General features: G+C 35.7%; 1 protein-coding gene across 4 annotated transcripts in view; it reads right to left on the bottom strand.

Moving 5' to 3' along the window:
* DIAPH2 (diaphanous related formin 2) overlaps positions 1–19,810 on the bottom strand; it is a 914,723-nt gene that overhangs the window by 50,428 nt on the left and 844,485 nt on the right. The window contains exon 28 of one of the 4 annotated variants that reach the window (XM_063703103.1): positions 5,018–5,103. The exons of the other annotated variants lie outside the window; for them this stretch is intronic. Coding sequence (XP_063559173.1) covers positions 5,060–5,103 — 44 coding nt within the window. The 3' untranslated portion in view covers positions 5,018–5,059. Of the gene's footprint in view, positions 1–5,017; positions 5,104–19,810 lie in introns of those variants that run through there. 4 annotated transcript variants of the gene reach the window in all.

The following is a 19,810-nucleotide window of genomic DNA, read 5'->3' as shown; positions in this document are numbered from 1 at the left end:
GAAACGTCATGTTTAATTGGGAAGTTAGGTTATCCATGAGGCATGGGTGATTTTTATTATACTTATAAGATAGTTTATTTTTCTTATCTCCCTGCTTATGCTTGCTAGCACTTCCTCAGATTTTTTTCTCTCTCCTGAGAGCTCAAGAGAGACACATGTACATATGAACATACTGCCACTAGTAAGCTCAATGTAGTTGTATAAACAATTACTTTAAAAGTCACAGAATTATTGTAAATATAACATTTTAACTATCTATAACTGATGATTAACAAAGGCACGGAAGGTCATGCATCTTCATTTCTAGAAAATATTTCCAACAAAGCTGCCACATTACTGTTTTGCTTCTAGTCTATTTTTATAGCTCATTATTATTTGTCAAGCACTTGCCTGTACAGTGTTAACATTCTGCAGCACCTACCATTTTATACGATTGATTTGTATATTTATTTATATCTTCTAATTGGTTGCATAATGATCAATTCTCTATTAATAAGTTGGTGATTTTTTTCTTTGCGTTTTTAATTTACAACATGACTTTTAAAACATGCAAAACAATGAAATATGATTTAAACCACTGTGAAGCTAACTATGACTTCACTTAATCTCAGCAAGTTGCTAATTACCAGAAAATTCTACTGCAAAGTTTGCAAATCAATTAAAAACTATTCAAATCTGGTTTGCATGTTTGCACAAGGATAAATGATATAGCATATTTTCTCAGCTCCTGTGAAGGTGTCTGTTCCCATTTGACATTCCCAACTTCCTGGAACTCTTCTTTGTTTAATTAAATGCACATGAGCACGTGCATGGGGGTGGGAAGGGAAACCAGACAAAGGTAAACAAAACAATAGAAAACTGTGTCCATTCACCTAAGCCTTAAGAAAATGTAAAAAATTTTCACTCAGATCCTATCAGTGACTCACCACTGTACATATATTTCTATTCTGTATCCCAAATTGAGCAATTTTGGGCAAATACTTGCTAATGCGAACAGTGTACTGAGTATGACAAGGATAGAAGACAAGCATTGTCTTTAGGGATCTTTCACTGATAGAGCAGATGGATAATCATGGGCCAGTCACTTAAATTAATGCTTCTGGAAAGCAAAACACTGTTTATCCAGTGGCATTTCTTTGCTCATTTCCTTCACTTGTAAATTCAGCATAATCCTAAATAATCTATAATGGGGTAAACATGCAACTCATGTCTTAGTGGATGAGTATTATAACCTTATAACATGGTGGGGACAGTATGTGAAGTATAAATTTGTGTATTTTTTGTGGTTTGTTTTCTCATCTTCCACGGTACCTTCCAGTAGAATAGGGTCTTAAGATAGAATTAATTCAGTTACAAGAAAATAAAGAAAATTACATTTCTTATGCATCTTAGTTTACTGATTTCAGATTCATACCAATTACATATATCAAAAGATTATGATTTCTAACCTCTTTTAAAATTAAGTGCCAAAATTAAATGAATGAATAAACAAAATAACCTGTCAAAAGAAGTTATACATATCTGTCTACACCAAGGGAGTCTTAATGTGATTGCCAGGTACCTGTTTGTTTGTCTTGTACTATTGCTTTAAAACTAAATTATTCTGCTTTTAGAAAATGACATAGGCTGGTATCTGGCTTAAACCTAATGAAACTCAAGCGAATTCCAATTTTGAACCTTCAATTTCTTCTAGAATTTGGCTTTTAAAAACCCCAAAATATTTGAAGGTCGGTATCAAGAAAAGAGAGGAAAGACTATATTGTTTTATGTCAGAATTTTGTCACTCCTTTTACCCTTCAGAGAACCTTGGGCCTTCTGTGGAGACCTCTCTGGGAGATCTACTCTAATCATAATTGAAAATCTGACTGTATTTTTTTCAAGCTGCAATGCCTCACTGCCATTTTTATAGTTAAGGCAGCACAGAGAGTGGGATGGACTGGAATCATTCTGACCACTGACAAATATTTTGTGCATTGAAAGACTTTGTGGGAGGGTAAGCTATATAGAAAGCTATTTAATTCTTTTGATCGGGTTACAAAACCAGTTGTCTTAATGCAGTGAGCAAGGTGGTGTTTTTTTTTCTTCTTCTTTCTAAGTATATTTAACATTTACAAATGAAAGTGGTCTGTGGGTTGTAAATGAAAACAAAACGAAAAACAAAAACTAAAGACAGACTGATTAAATATAGTTCAAATTATTCTCAGTAGTATTAAGATACAGAATCCTAGTGGAGTCTTGAATCTATGTATGGGGCAACTTTCTTTATTCAGTGTTTTAGAGATGGATCTACTTAGATAGAAATCAACCATAAAGGAAAAGTCAATTTAGTTTATCTTCACTTTTGACTTTAGTTGAGAGGGAGTTGCTGGCTAGCACAGCATCCTTTTCAATTTGTTTCAGTATAATGTGCAGCAGATACACTTGATTAATGAACTGATTAGCAACTTCTTTAATTATTTTCCAGTAGTTTTTTCATTATCAAAGCTGCAGTGAATCCATAAAGTTAGTGTTCTTTAACTTTAGTAAAAACTTTATAAACAAGTTTTTTTTCCTAAAAAGGATGAACAGAAAATATTAAAAATGTTTAATTTCAAAATAGGTTTCTAAGACCTCTCTTACATATAAATCCTGTATCTTTCATTTCTCTAAAAGCTGTAAATGCAAGGGATCACAAAGCTTTCACAATATAATATAATAGTTAAGATTATACTAAGCAATATGGAGAAAATTCTAGATTTTATTTATAATTCAGTAATCTTTAAGCCATATTATGTATAGAAATGATAGAAATAAAATATTCAATAATTTAGTACAAAGATAAACCAGGCTAGATATTGGATTTGACTTCTGTTAATGACATATTGCTGCCTAATAAATTATGGCAAAATTTAATGGCTTAAAACAATAAACATTTATTACCTCACAGTTTCTATATGTCAAGAATTTACTCTTGGCTGGGCGCGGTGGCTCACACCTGTAATCCCAGCACTTTGGGAGGCCAAGGCGGGCAGATCATGAGGTCAGGAGATCGAGACCATCCCGGTTAACATGGTGAAACCCCGTTTCTACTAAAAATACAAAAAATTAGCTGGGCGCGGTGGCGGGTGCCTGTAGTCCCAGCTACTCTGGAGGCTGAGGCAGGAGAATGGCGTGAACCCGGGAGGCGGAGCTTGCAGTGAGCCGAGATCGCACCACTGCACTCCAGCCTGGGCGACAGAGCGAGATTGTCTCAAAAAAAAAAAAAAAAAAAAAAAAAAGAATTTAGTCTTAGCTTAAGTAGTGTCTCTGGCACAAGGTCTATTATGAGGTTATAGTCAAGCCACTGATCAAGGCTTCGATTTCAAATAAGGTTCAACCAGGGCAAGACCTTCTTCTAAGTCCATTCACATGGCTGCTGGCAACCAGGTTTTCCTGGACATGTGGCCCACTCTATAAACTGCTTAAGTGTCCTTACAACATGGAAGCTCATGATCTGTGAGACAGAGAGTGAGCACAGAAGATGGAAGGGAACCACATTCTTTTTATAACCTAATCTCAGAGGGGACATCCCATCAATTTCTCCTTCTATTGTTAGAAGCCAGTCACTAGGCCAACCCCAAACTCAAAGAACATGAATACCAGGAGGCAGGAATCATTCAGAACTATCTTAGAGGCTGTTTACCACACCTAACTAACCTGTTAAAATTAAGTGAACGTATCTACTTAAATAAACTCAAGCCTTATTATAGCATCACTTAAGTGGTTTCTGTCTCTTCCCGTCTATCATGATTGCCCAATAGACATTCAAATATAAAAGATAGGATTTTGAAATTCTACCACTCAAAAACCTCTAATACAGAATGATGTTCAAACTCCCCAGTCATATATTTGGCCTTCCAGGTTCTGACTTCTCACTCTAGTTGCACTGGGCTACTTGTAAACATTGCATGCTTTTCCATCTTTATGCCCCCTCTATCTGAAATACCTCCCTATCCTCCTAGTCCATTTTTACCTACTGACGTTTCCTGCATTCATTTAGGGCCCAATTCAAATACTTTTTCCACCCTTAATGCTTCTGAGATGTCCCTAGTAAAATTCAATCCTTCTCTCCTCCATATGTCCATATAATGCAGTTTTACCTCTGTTGTGAAATATGAATATATATTGTAATAAAAGTATTTGAATATATATGTTTGCTTCCTCCAATGAACTGTATGGTCCTTGAAAACAGAGATTATGGTTTATTCAGCTTATTTTCAACCCTTACAGTACCTGGCACAATACCGTGCTTATAATTCAGCAGTAAAGAAATGTATTTTAGACTTAATTGCTTGTGTATAATTTTGTATAATTTTTATATAATCCAGGTCTGTATTGGATCCTACTCAATCTGATGACATGTTCTTTGGTGACAGAGTTTTATGAGGTTTCAGGGTACATGATTTTCAATCCAATATTTAAACATACTTGAAAAAAGTGTAACTGAACTGTTGGATTTATGGGAGAAAGGTGTGAAGCCAAAATGCTATAGAAAGAAGAGGTAAGTGATCCAGTACAGAAATTCTACAAACAGGTATTTCTAGTGTGGAATATTTGAAGACATTGGTAATTTGATATACTCTGATACAAATATGAAATTGTTATGTGTATTTTAATATACTTGTCATACCTGTACAATAGTCTACTTAAAAAGAGCTGGTCAAAACGTTGAGGATAAATTTCATGTAGTAATAATGTGTTAAGATCAGAATAATAGAATTTTTAAAAAATTTAAAAGCTGACTCATATGATATTTTCATTCCAATGAGCCAGAAGTACTAGTGTGGCTTCATATGGTCAATACTATATCTGAGTGCTTTGATGACAAGGGCTCTTCATGGAAAATTCCACATTGAGTTTTCAAGGTGAAAAATGGTCTTAAGTTTTCAGTGAGATTTATTTTGTCCTTGTCCATAAGATGCTACATATTATAATAGCTGAGCCTGAGTTAGCACTGATAAGCTTTTAAAATTATATTTCCTTATGATATACTTACCTGCATCTTCCTCTAATTCCTCATTTAGTAAACTTCTTGAAATTCTTAGAATCCTTTGATATTAAAAGTGTTCCCTTTGTGTGGTATCCCTATGAAGTATAAAGCAATTGTATCATTTACATAGCACTTTCCCTAAGGATGTGTAAAAGGTTGGAATGAAGACTCTATTCTCTGTTGTTTGTATAAATTGTGTTCACCAATGTTACCATGTACTGGGACCATAGTCTTTTAATCACTTCCTATTCTTATTCTCTATAACATATAGTACTTGAAACAATAATCAGTATATATTTGTATACTTTGTTATTTAAAAAATATAAAGCTAGATGATAGTGACCTTCGGCATGATCTATTCTTTACCAAGTATTTAAAAACCCCATTTGGCCGAGTGCAGTGGCTCACGCCTGTAATCCCAGCACTTTGGGAGGCGGAGGCAGGTGGATCACTTGAGGTCAGGAGTTCGACCAGCCTGGCCAACATGGTGATACCCCGTCTCTACTAAAAATATAAAAATCAGCTGGGTGTGGTGGCACGTGCCTGCAGTCCCATCTATTTGGGAGGCTGAGGTAGGAGAATCGCTTGAACCCAGGAGGCTGAGGTTGCAGTGAGCCGAGATCATGCCACTGCACTCCAACCTGGGTGATAGAGTGAGACTCTGTCTCAAAAAAATAAATAAATACAATTAGAAAAAAACCATTTTATGGTATACTTTCAGGGACTTTCTGATTTTAAGAATCCAACATCACTGTTCATATAAAATTTAACTTTCCCAATACACATATCTTTTAAAATAAAATTTTATTTTAGAATAATTTTAGGTTTAAAGAAACATTGCAGAGATAGTATAAGAGTGCTCATAAACTCTGTACCCACTTTCCCCTATTGTTAATATCTTATACTAGTGTGCTACATTTGTCAAACAAATAAACCAACATTGATAAGTCATCATTAACTAAAGTCCATACTTTATGCAAATTTCCTTAGTTTTTACATACTATCCTTTTTCTGTTTCGGGATCTCAGCCAGTATACAGCATCACATGTAGCTATCACATCTCTTTGGGCTCCTCTAGATTGTGACAGCTTCTTAAACTTTCCTTGTTTCTGATGACCTTGATACTTTTGAGGAGTAATGGTCAAGTATTTTGTAGAATGTCCCTCAATTTGGGTTTGTCTGACAATTTCCGCATAATTAGACTGGGGTTATATGTTCTGGGGGAAGACGGAGGCAAAATGCCATTCTCATTGCATGAAGAGAAGATATTATCTACCTGTCTTATCACTATCTCTAATGATGTTGATCTTGATCACCTGGCTGAGGTAGCCAATTGACCTACTTTTCATCATTTTTGTTTATCCAAAAGGCATTAGAGACTTAATGAAGTAACTAGAAAATAGTCACATAAGCTATTTAACCTATTTCACCTTACATATGTATATACTAAGTAGTCAGGGTTCATGAGGATGTTAAAATTTTTCTTTCATTGTAACACTACAATAAGCTATTTATGGAGAATGTTAAGTAGAAAAGATTAAAATTTTAAAATTAAGAAATAAAATTAGGGTTATTACACTGAATAGAATTTGCCTTTTGTGCAGTTCACTAAATATATAAAATACTGATTTGTAGAACTTATATAAGGATTTTTATAGTATAATATTTATATGTATATAATACAATTTTAATCTTTTTCAATGTGATAACTGAAAACTCTCATCTTCAATTCTTGAACATGACCAAGATATTTAGTAAATAAATGACACATAATTTATAAGAATGGGGGTGAATGAAAACCATGTAGAAAAATTTAAGTAATCCTAGCCACAAGGATTTAGGCAATGTGGAATGGCAAAAGAATAAAAATATATAAATTAAAGAGAACATGACTAAATGAATGAGGTGATAATTTGTTAAAGAGATGGAAAAGCAAAGGCTGAAAAGTTTTAAAGTAAACAAATTCCAGAAAAATAAAGTAGTTAAAAACTACAGAATTCTTCCATTAAGTCAATAAAAATGCTTTCTTTTTTTTTTAAGCAACACTGAAATTTTGTATATGTATACCCAGAGTACAACTTGTTGCAGAGCATATATACTGACTGTGAACATAAGTATTGATTCTAGAGCAAAAATCATTTGCTTTTAATTTCTGCTCATTTTGGTTGAGTTAGAATGAGTAACTACTCAGAGGATACAGATCACTACGATTCCATAGAGAGCAATTTCCTTTATTAGAACATTGTCAAAGGAAATCAACGGTATTCTTCAGAAAAAATTACCAGAGTAAATTATTGTTTTTCTTCTCATTCCAAAAGAAATTAATACAAGATGACATGCAACTGTTGTGGTAAAGATTGGTTCAGGAATGAATCATCAATAGTAGTTAAGGCTAGAGGGGGAGTTTGATGTAGAGCAATATATTTACATGGTCGTAAAGTGTCTTTCCACAGATTGCTTATTAGTTGAAACACAGAAAATATTACCTATAAAATGAAGATATCAGGCAACACATTGACCAGATGATCGAAGTTAACATTACCAGTGAGGGACAGAGAGACATTATGTGCCTTCAGATGTGAACCATAAGGACATACTTTGCTTATCTAGTAGTTAGGACATTAGTACATAACCTGAATCTAATCATGAGGTAAATACAAATTGAGGAATCTTCTATAAAATGACCAGTTTTCTTCATATTTAACAGTGTGTGCAATGGTATGAGGAACTGTTCCACATTAAAGGAGACTAAGAAGACATAACAACTTGATGCAATGTGTGATTCTGGACTGGATCTTGCATTGGAGGAGAAAATGCTATAAAAGATATCACTGAGACAGTTAACATCATTGGAACATGGATGGTTGATTAGATGGAAGTATTACATTAATGATACATTTCCTGAATTTGGTAACTTTGCTATTGTTACCTACAAGAATAATCTTGCTCTTAGGAAACAGTAATTGAAGTATTAAAAATTTAAGAGGCATAACAAAATGAATGTGGCTAAATGTTTAAAATGGTGAATCTGTGTAAAGGGTATACAGGAATTTCCAAGTACTATTCTTGCAACTTTTATGTTCAAAATTCAAAAATATTCAAAATATTCATAAGTATTGCAAAATGTAAAAAAAAAAAAATAGAAATAAAGATGAGTTTTGGGAACCCAATTCAGATACCTTATCCACTAAGATTAAATTTGACTAATTACAGATTAAACAGAGCAGGCAAAACCAAATTTTTCGACATCAATTTCCAGTCTCTGAGATTGCCCACTCTAGTGTCAGTCAACTGCCACGTCCTCAGACAGTCTATACAGAGATTCCCCATGCTGATGAGGAGGAACTAATATCTTAATATGGGTTTTATTTTATGTTAAGTAAGGAGAAGGAATATTTACCAGTTTAAGATTGTTTCCATATTATGCTAGTGACTTTTACTTCAGTTATAATGAATTGAGACATTTCTTCAAACAGGATCACAAGATAAAAATAGTGCAGAGTTAAAGCTGCCTCTACTTTTGGACTTTGGATTTACTTCTTGCATTTCGTTAGCCTATTTCAAACTCTTTCCCATTCTTAATAGTTGCTTGCTGGCAAAGCCGCTTCCTTTGTTTCACATAGGCTGCTTACCTAGCCAGTGCTGGGGAGAAGCCTCCTTCTGGGGATGACACTGGGCCACAATTCAAGATAGAATCAGATTTAGTGACACTTTTAAGATTTGGCCTAGACTAGAATACAAAATGAAAAGTAGAAGTTTTACAGCTCACCAAACTGCCTCTGCATTCACTCAGAAAAAAATGTTCCAAAGCGTTCAAGCTAGCTTTTCAGAAATATTATAGTTGTAAAATCTGTGACACCAGTAATAGTTGTGCCAAGCACGAGTTTTATTTTAGTAAGTTGTTTACCTATGCCAATATTTAAGTGTACTTCTGTGCAAAAAGATGTGGATAATAGTTCTCTTTATAGAAAAATCAATGTACCCAAATAGTCGTAAAATATCACAGTGTGTACATGCACATGCATTATGCAAGTACAAATAGATCTACATTGTGCCAGATGTGATCTAATCATCCTGGAAGCGCTGTTTAGGTATATGATATTAAAAAATGCTGAACAGGCTTTTTTCTCAGAGTGAAGCCACACATTCCACATTACTAATAGCAAATTATATTTGACATGTAATTTTAAAATGAAGTTACTCTAATCTAAAGTAATAGTGCAACAACAGGGATAAGCAATGAAGCCTTTCATAAGACAAAATGGATTTTAAGATTCTAGAGAGTTTCAGTTACAAGTAATTAGAAATGAAATTTAGGACATGTAAAATGTATTTCTTTCAATGGTTAATTACATTTGGCCATCTATTGTTCCAAATGGTGATGGACTAATAAATTGTAATCATCATCTCTCTACATATCGAATTGTAATGTTTTCATAAGCAGTCTATACAACTAGAGAAACCTATTTCTTTCAATCCTAAAAATTTACTTCAGTAAAACACTGTGTTGTTACATACATGGATGCACACAGATATGTGCACATAACAGATAAATATTAGTATGTATATAAGCATATATACATTTAATTTTGGTCTTGTAAAACAGAATGGGCCTCTAAAAGGCATTTTAACTGTGATGTATGCTATGTCTGTAAAAATTAAGTTAGCCGATTTTACTGGAATACATATTCTAAATATCTCAGATTTATGATGGCATGCTTTGAGTCTGACGAGGTCTCTCAATATACAAGCTCTCTCCCCTCAATCTACAAATGTTATTTCTATTTCCTCTATTAGAAAAGAAAGAAAGGAAGAAAAGGAAAGAAGAATAAAGAAAAATAATGTAAAATAGTTGTGGAAAAGGAAGTAAAAATGGAAAACGACTGGAAGAAGGAAGGGGAAGGAAGAGAGAGGAAGGAATGGGAAAGGGGGAAGACGGAAGGAGAACAATACAACCTATCTCTATTATTTCTAATCAAGTCAATGAGTGTTTCTAGAGAAAATTAAAGAGTCATATACAATAGATTTATGACACTACAAATTAATGGACCAAAACTTTAAGCCCATCATACCTTTCATGTTTCCATAGTCACCTTCCCTACTCACCTCAAATCTGACCTTATCACCATCATGGCCTCTTTACCCACCACTCCACTGAACCTGCACTCACCAACGATCTACATATGAAACCCAAAGGACTTCTTAGTATCTGTGCTCCTTGTTACTATATCCAAAGGACCTCACTGTAGCATAAGTCAGTATCAGCTACTCTTTCCTTATTGAAACAGTTTTCACTAATTGTCACTCTCCTCCTACCTCTTTATTATTTTTTAATGGATTCCAGTTCCTTGGAGAGATTCTCAATACTGTCATCTATTTTCTCAAACTTATTAATCATAGTAATTTTAAAAATCATGCTAATTTAAAAGTCTATGAGAATGTCAACAGCTGAATCATTGGTAGGTCTATTTCTATTGTCTGATTTTTCCCTTGGTTCGGTTTCTTCATATGCCAATTAATGCATGATTAAATATAGACATTTTGTTTGCAGAAATCTTGGAGCCACTAGATGATATTTTCCTCCAGAGAGGGTTCTCTCTATCATTTATAGGCAGCTGGAGTAGAGGTAGATCACCTTAATCTAATCAAGGAATCAACGAACAAATAGGTGAAGTTGCAGTCTTTCAAAAGTTCATTCTATATTTAGTTCATACCAATTCCTAAAGGGTAGGTTCTTTAAGAGTCCCAAATGAAATGCTGGGGTGTTTCTTGGGGCTGCTCCTCTGTGGAGGGCCCTGAACATTATTTTCTATTTCTTTTATACTATGAGTGGGAAAGTTCCACTCTGCTTTTCAGTCACTTACTGCTTGACGAGTTAGGCTTTTTCATCCCATGAACAGCTTAAGGATTTGGCAAATGCCTGGAGGTTAAAACTACTGAGTGCAAGTTCATTTCTCTACTCATCCACTCTCTTCAGGATTTTGGCCCCCTTCAGTACTGACTGCCTTGACAGCCCTCAATGATTTCCTCTCTCTCTAAGCCTATAAGATAGCTGGAACTTCTGGTGACTTCTCTGTATCATGCTGTAAGAATTGGCAAATGCCCCAAAAGGAAATATGCCTCATTTCTCTGTAGTTTTCCTTGCTTGAGATTTTAACTTCTCAAGCCCTGGCTGTCTTGGCTACTTTCCAATGCCTTCAAACAGACTTTTTGTCTGTTATCTGGCTTATGTAGATATTCTTGGCAGAGCATTGTTCTGCCACAAGTTACTATACAATTTTCAGAAGTAGAAATCTCTCTTTGGCTATTTTTTTTTCCCAGTACTCTCTCTAGGCTTCTTGTCATATGATTGAATCTTAAACATTATTTCTTCTTTTAGGAATATTTGCCTCTTGCCTAACTTCTCTTTTCCTGTTTCACTCTGACACATCTTTCTATATCAGTTTAGAATGCTCTAGGATGTGTGCTAATTCCGAAAGTCATATTTAGGTGATTTTTCTATATATGCCCTTAATACCCAACAGTACCTCCACATTAGCACTTAACATAATTCATTATAATTCCTTATCTACTTATCTGTACCCTCCCCTTATCTGTAAAACATATGAGGGCAGATGTAATATCATGTGTACTACTGTATTCCAAGTACTTTGCCACTGCATCTCTAAGCACTTAGCACATTGCCTAGAACACAGCACAGTAAAAATTTGTTGAATAATTGTTGGTTCATCAGCTGGTAAACAGCAAAGAGAATTAACTATGTGGCTCTATATCTGTCTTCTTCTACCTCCTCTATTCTTACTCTTTAGAGTAATCATACTCTTTTGTCCCCCACTGACAGCTCAATTAATGTGATCTTGGGAAATCTATCACACCTATATAACTTGAATAAAGCCAAGCTGCCTCATAGTTCCCTACGAGTACAGAGTCATATCCAAGTAAAAATGAATGTGAATACAAAACATGACTGAAAAACAATATAAGTAGTTACCAAATCCTTTCCAAGGATATCAAAGGAGGATTCCATTTATAATGTGCAACAGAACTAAAATCTTTTTTTTTTTTGATACAGTGTCTTGCTCTTTCACCCAGGCTGGAGTGCAGTGGCGCCATCTCAGCTCACTGCAACCTCCGCCTCCCGGATTCAAGCGATTATCCTGCCTCAGTCTCCTAAGTAGCTGAGATTACAGACACGTGCCACCATGCCCAGCATATATATATATATATTTTTTTGTAGAGATGAGGTTTCACCATATTGGCCAGGCTGGTCTCCTGACCTTGTGATCTGCCCACCTTGGCCTTTTTTTCTCTCTGTTTCTCTGACTCAACCTTTGACACTTAGAAGGTAGCACACTTCCAACATATCCTTCCCTCTTCCAAGATATAGTCCATACAACTTTCCATAGTTCGAATGTTTATCCCCCAAACCTCATGTTGAAATTTGATCCCCAATGTTGGAAGTGGGGCCCGATGGGAGGAATTTGGGTCATGGAGGTGGATCCCTCATGAATGACTTGATGTCTTCCTTGTGGTAATGAGTGAGTTCTTGCTCCGTTAGTTCCTGAGAAAGCTGGTTGTTTAAAAACAAAAACAAAAACCTGTAAGCTCCCTTCCCTCTCTCTTTCTTGTCATTTGGTCTCTGCACATGCCAGCTCCCCTTCTCCTTCTGCCATAAGTGGAATTAACCTAAAGCCCTCACCAGAAGCAGACGCTGGCACTGTGCTTCCTGTGCAGTCTGCAGAACCATAAACCAAATAAATCTCCTTTCTTTATAAATTACCCAGCCTCAGGTATTCCTTTATAGCAACACTAAACAGATTAAGACACAACTGAAGACAAAAAACAAATAACAACAACAAAAGCAAATAAATAACTCTCTTCCTACCTCAGCTCATGCAAGCTTTGCGGTTTACATATCATCTCCTTATAGTGTGGCTCAACTTAGCCTCTTTAACTTATTGCAACTTTTATCTCTATTTAGGACATTTATATAGGATGGCCTAAGAACTAAGCAAAAGAACTCCTTTTCCTTTGGTTGCTGGTGCTTGTGGAATGCTTGTGGTGCTAAAGTATAAAGTTGTTTTTTTAATCCTCATATTTGCATATAAGCCCCCTCTTCTCAAAATTTTCCTCTGGCACCATATCCTCTTCCTTTATCCTCTTCCCTTGTTTTATTTTCATCACTAGACAAAAACTGACCAGAATCATAGCACAACAGTTGTACTACAAAACACTTATAACCACAAAAAGGGAAGTAAAAGTTCACAAGTTTTAAAATCAGTTAGACTTGATAAAGAACACGTGTCATTTGAAGTCTTCAAAAATGCTCATGAGCCCTATTTTGAGATTTCACACAGTCTCCATCTACTTTTTCATCCTCTTATAATTAAACCTGTTTTTCCTCAAGCACCACCATTGAAGCCCAAAATATAAAATGATCTTATTCAACGTTATTGCTTTTGTTTAATTAGTAGTATATCATAAATGTGTTCACTACTGTTTCACTGCAAATGTATAGTATTTCAGTAACATTATTGGCTATCCTAGGGGAGCCCAACCACCATTTATAACACTGCCTTGGTAGGAAAATGCTTTCTGGATTCCAAACAACTGACATCTAAAGCAAAGTTTTCCCACTTGGGTAATCAGGATTCAAACAATAATATGCCCTACATCTGTCTACAGCCATTTGTAGGATAGGGACTGCCTGTATTTGAAAAACACACGCTGATATATTGCTTTTAATCAGGGAAAAAAATGTTTGGATGATGAAGTTCCATGCCTAGATTTCTCTTCCTAGTTTTCAATTACATTCCTCCATTCTATCAGATTAGACTCATGTAAATCCTAAAGAAAATTCTGTCAGTACAATACATGTTCTACTTTTAATCTTAAAAATAATTTTCATGTATGACCCAGTTAAGTATTTGGGTTACAGAAACCTCTCAATAATTACAGTAATCACAGTTTTTCAGAACCAAGTAGATGTATTAGGACAGATGTTTTGTTTTCAAAATTCTAACTAATGAATTTAGAATTTTTCTTTCACTTGCAGTGGGCCTGATCAACGTGCTACTATTATATGTCGTTGCCTACCAGCATTAATTAGTCTGGGAACAGTAGAGGAGAAAATGGACAATGGTTATTTGCAGGGTTGGGGCTAGGAGCAGCTGAGAATTGGGTAGAGAATGAATGAGGAGTGCTTTTGAGTACGTACTGACATGTTGGACAGCAGAGTCATAGTTGGGTAGGGACAGAAATGAGATAGATGGAAAAGTTGAATGGGAAAAAGGCTTGTAGAATACCAAACGGAAAAGCAGAAGCAGAGTGGGTGTGGACTAGGAAAGGTGGAAGGAAGTGGACATGTTCAAATAAGAGAATTTTAGAGTACTTGGAGGTACAAAAGTTTCAAGAGATAACGAAATCTAAATTGGTAACCAATGGTTCTAGGGAATCAATGAGAAGCTTGAGTCAAAGTTGACTCAGAGTTTGAACTTAGGTGACTGGGCTTATTACTGTTAGAGATGGAGAAGGTAGAAGGAGTAACACGCTTTGGAGGCAAGACATACTTAGCACTATGCTGGAATGGATACTAAAAATAGTACAGTATTCAATGTCTATTCTTACCTTTTTGTTACCAAGTGCTAAATGGATATGGTGACTTTTTTTTTTTTTTTTTTTTTTTTGGCATTCCTTCTCATATGGCCTGACCACAATTTCTTTTTTCTATTCCCATGGATTCAACAAGAAGAGATACTATTTTAAGACTTCAAGAGCAGTGGCATTTTTGCCCTTCAGTTTGGCAGGTCACTTTAGGATAACCATTCAAAGCAACCTCATGTTCGGTGTCACAATCTTCTGTATAGAGCAATCTTTGCATGCCTGTTTCAAAGACATTTGTGGAGGCTATGATCTGCTCAGGGGAAGAAAAGCTTTCTCAGAGAAAACCACACACTCCTGCTTGAGGTCATTTTTGTTAGGAAACAGGTCTGACAAGACTCCACTGATACTAACTAAACCTGCCATTCCAGGGTAAAGTTGTCTAAAGATGATGATGAACTTCTCTGGATAGTCAAAATTGTGAAGTGGTTGCCAGAGGCCTGGTTTGCTGACATTGATCAAGGTCAAATTTATGTACTCAAAGTAGGAAATAAGAAACACTTTTCATTTATTGCAGTCATGCAAATTAAGTTCACACTCAAGCGGCATATGACAAATAAGCCACAGGCAAAAATAGTTTCTATCAAAATATTCAACATATAGTTCAGAGCATGAGCAGTTTATCTAGCCCCAGATGCTCCCTGTGTCATCAGTATCAAAAAGGCAAAGTCAGATAAAACTGTACTGGAATATGAGACTACATGTGGGCTGGTATATTACTGCCCTTTTGTGTTTTTATTTCTCCTAATAAATTATAAGGTTGATATCTAAAGTAAAAGAATATTGTATTCTTTGATATACTTATATTGTACCTCAAAGCTACCCTTTGTTTGCTGTTTGTTCTTTTGTTCATTCATCTACTCATTTATTCAAAAATGTCTGAAGGGCCTATTAAGTTCCCAATGACATGCTTAATGCTGGATCTACAAAGATAAATAAGACATGCTCCCAATGAGCTCACTATCTAATAGGAAAGACAGGCAGGTAAAGAAACAAAGACAAAGCAGTGTGGGAATTCAGTGGGAACAACATGCTGAAAGCACCATGCAAGAACTGAGAAAGTATATTCATAGCCCCCTGGTGATGGGGCCGAATTGAGTTTTAAAAGGATGAGCAGGAGTTCATCCAATGAAAAGAACAAGGGAGGGCAGTCCAGGCAGGGGGACACAGTGGGCAAAATTATAAAAGAATGGAGGGATTTGAAGGGGGACAAGACTGGAAGCTGGAATGCCATTTAGAAGATTGCTGCAGTTGTCTCAGCAACAGTTGGTAAAACATGGGAATAGGACAATGGTAGTTAGGAAGCCACAGAGGTGACACATTCAAGAAATATTTAGGAAGGAAAACGGGCAGGATACAGAGATTGTGAGATGTGGAGATTTATAGAGAAGGAAGAATCAAGGTTCACACCCAGTTCCCTGCTAGAGTGAGTAGCTGGATGGTGGTGCCGCCTACAAAGAATCAAAAACGGAATAGATTTTAGAAGAAAAAGCAGAGTTAAGATTTTGACATGAACTGAAGGTGCCTATTGAACATCTAGGCAGAATTGTCCAGCAGGCATTTCATTATGCAAGCCTTAAGTTCCAGGAAGAACTGTAGGCTATAGCTACGGAGTTAGAAATGATTTGCATATAGACAGTTAAAAATATGAGAGTGGGTGAAATCACACAGAAAGATTCTTGTGTAGAGTGTGAGGGTTGAACCTTGGTGAACAAAAGCATTTAATGTACAAGGAGAAAAAGAAACATCAATGATGAGGATGAATCAAAAGGTATCAGAAAAATCAGCAAAAGTATGTTGTTGTCACAAAAACAACAATAAATTTCAACTTTGTAGAGAAATCCACAACTATGGAGATGACAGATTCTGAATTTTTTCTAGGGTTGTGTTCTAGTAGAGTTACAGTAAAGGTGCAATATCTTATTTATGCCTCTATTTCTGGGCAAGTAAGTGTCTGACTCATTGTAAGTTTTCGACAAATATTTACTGAATGAATGTATGTCAATGTGAAGAATATATGTTGTTAAGTAAAATATAAAGGCACATGGACATGGAAAGCACTTAAGTCATTTTTATTATGGTACCTGGGGTACTATCTTGTTGGTAATAAAATGCCAAATGAAGATAATGGTAACGATCCAGTCTGGAGGATGATTTCTCCGGCATAGAATATTCATCACAGCACTTGAAATGGGCAAGCCAGATAGCTCATGCAGGCTAATCACTAATACAACAAATATTGAGCAACTACTATAAATATTTGCCAAACACTGTTCTAGGCACTGGAGAGTCTTTGGGTAACTAGAGGAGTTAAAGCATCTTCTCTCATGGAGGTTACATTTCAGTGGGGAGCAGAAGACAAATGATGAACAAATAAATACATGATGGGTGGTGATAAATGCTCAGAAAACAAAGTATGGTAAGGAGCAAAGATGAGGGTACTATTCTACGGTTTACTCTAAAATCTAGTTAATTCTTGCCACCCACATCTGAAATGCTGATTTTTACTGTACTAGCTTTCTTTTTCTTAAAAGAAATCTAATTCTACAGTGAATAAAAATTACTCAAAATTTCAAAAATATCTAGTTAATTCTTATTTCTGATATGAAATTTTATAAAACACAGCAGGGAAAATGAAATGAGGAGCCAAATAATTTGGGGAAAATTATATTATCAATAGCTTACAACAGTTTTAAGTAGCTTAGAACACAGAAATGAAATAGATCATAAAAAAATTACAAAATGGAAACCACAGCTGCTATCTATTTCAAGTACTATTTTTAATGAGCAAATCTGGTTTTGAAACTATTGTAAATTTATTTGAATGATTTCTCCCCCAGCTCTTTTCCCTTTTTCATTTTCAAATATTGCCCAAAAGAGGTGGTGGGTAAGAGGGATTATGTTATCACACAGCTTCCACAAAGTGAACCCTGGTAGTCGTGGAAGCAGAGGAAATAATTTCCCTTGGCATACGGTATTATTAACAGTACTGGCATCCTTTGGCTAATTGGAATTCCAAAGGACAAAGATAACCACTTAAATAAAATAGGATTATGAATTGGAATTGATAAGAATGAGATGTTCAGTCCATTTAATCGTGGTCATTATCTCCATATCTGAGGTTAGTTAGAATTCTTTCAAATCATTTCTATATATATTAGGAAAAGCAAGTACTCTAGATAGGAGTTAGGGACAAAGGAAGCCCCCATGAGTCTATCTGCTTCTATCTGGTCTCAAAAATACTGGGAGGGAGGGAGGTATGGAGATGCAAAAGGACAAAAGAGAGGAAAACATTCCAATTTTCCACCAATTTGACTTAAAAATTCACCAGGCAATAAGAACAAAAGTCTCGTAAGAAAAGGCACCCTCTTTGCCTCTAGGCTGAAATGAATTGTCATTGTTCATGAAAGCCCTGTGAGACAGAGGTTTGACTCAGCTAGCTCCCCTTCTTCTGGGATCTCCAAAGGCATGAAAGGAAATAGCAACACCTTGGATAATAAAGTAGGCAAGCCCCACCTGAATCTGTTATGTAAAGTGTTAAAAGTCTTGCATTATTTGCTTGTGATTACCAGCTCCATTTTCTTGTGCCCTTAGTTCAGGACTGCTGCTGCTTAACAGACAGACCACTAGGGAGGTCTGTGAACAAACAGTATCTTATTTCTCCAAATAGGGAAAGAAGTGTTCATGGGCAGGAGGTAAATAAATATACTGTTTGCAGTAATGCAATGATAGTTCTCCTTCTCCAAGCAAAAATAAGAACAAACAAAATATTAATAATGACCATAAGGACAAAAAAAAATGAGGGTTCCATTTGCCTAAAAGGCATAGTATAACTCAATTATCAGTAAAATGCAGTTCCTAGTTTTGCCTCTCTGAAATACAGAATTCAACTAATTAAAGCACTAATGAAAGCAGTCATGATTTTAACCAGATAAACCTCAAATTATGAACCTCATAGTTCAGAAGTATTTCTTGACTGAATGCATCAACAACTCATTAATCTGCCAGACACTTTCACTATGAAACTTGAAAGTCTGGGCCAGATGTGTGGTGGCTCACACTTATAATCCCAGCACTGTGGGAGGACCAGGCAGGCAGACTGCTTGAGTCCAGAAGTTTGAGACCAGGCTGGGCAACATAGCGAGACCCCATCTCTTAAAAAAATAAACAAACTGGTAGTCTACATACTAATCAAGGATGTAAGTTCTGTATAGCGAGTAACAAGATCACACGAGGCTTGGGTTTATCACATACAGGAATAGAAGCACAGTTTGAATGTATATATAATCCAGCAAATCTATATTATGGTATAGTAGAAAAAGTACTAGAGGACGTAAGTTCTGTCATCAACTTTTCTACTAACTAGATATAAGAACCTATATAAGTCCTTAATGTTTATGTAAAAGGAAGGAGTTAGCGAATGTTCTTTAACCTCATTTTCACCTTTAAAATTCTATGATTCTAGGACCTATGTGCAAATGACTTCTATTGGCAGATAGTTACTAATCACAAACTTCTATAAAGCCTGTTTGGTAAGAGTTCTAGGGATAACATTTTCTGTACATTTGAAATAATTTATAATTTGAAAAGAGAAAGATGCACAAAGTTGGTGTTCAATAAATGTTTACAAGAAGAATTAAGATTTGTATTAGTCCATTCCTATGCTGCTTTGAAGAAATACCCAAGACTGGGTAATTTATAAAGAAAAGAGGTTTAATTGATTCACAGTTCCCCAAGGCTGGGGAGGCCTCAGGAGACTTACAATTGTGGCTAAGGCACCTCTTCAAAGGGCAGCAGGAGAGAGAATGAGAACAGAGCCAAGGGGGAAGCCTCTTATAAAACCATCAGATCTCCTGAGAACATACTATCCTGAGAATAGCATGGAGGAAACCACCGCCATGATTCAATTACCTCCCACTGGGTCCCTCCCACCACACATGGAGATTATGGGAACTACAAATCAAGATGAGATGTGGGCAGCCAAACCATATCAAGATTTTATACCTTCTTAGAAGTAAATGAAAATCTTCCTGTCCCAGAACTATTGTTGGGGGTGAGGAAAGGCAAGGAATGTGTATGTAAGGAAAGGGGAGTAAGGAGTGGGAAGAGGACTCATTCCAGAATATACATCATTTTGTACAA

The sequence above is a fragment of the Gorilla gorilla genome, chromosome X (assembly GCF_029281585.2).
Source record: "Gorilla gorilla gorilla isolate KB3781 chromosome X, NHGRI_mGorGor1-v2.1_pri, whole genome shotgun sequence".
Lineage (NCBI taxonomy): Eukaryota > Metazoa > Chordata > Mammalia > Primates > Hominidae > Gorilla > Gorilla gorilla.
Note: the sequence above shows the minus strand (reverse complement) of the source record. Positions and strands in the feature narration are given on the sequence as shown.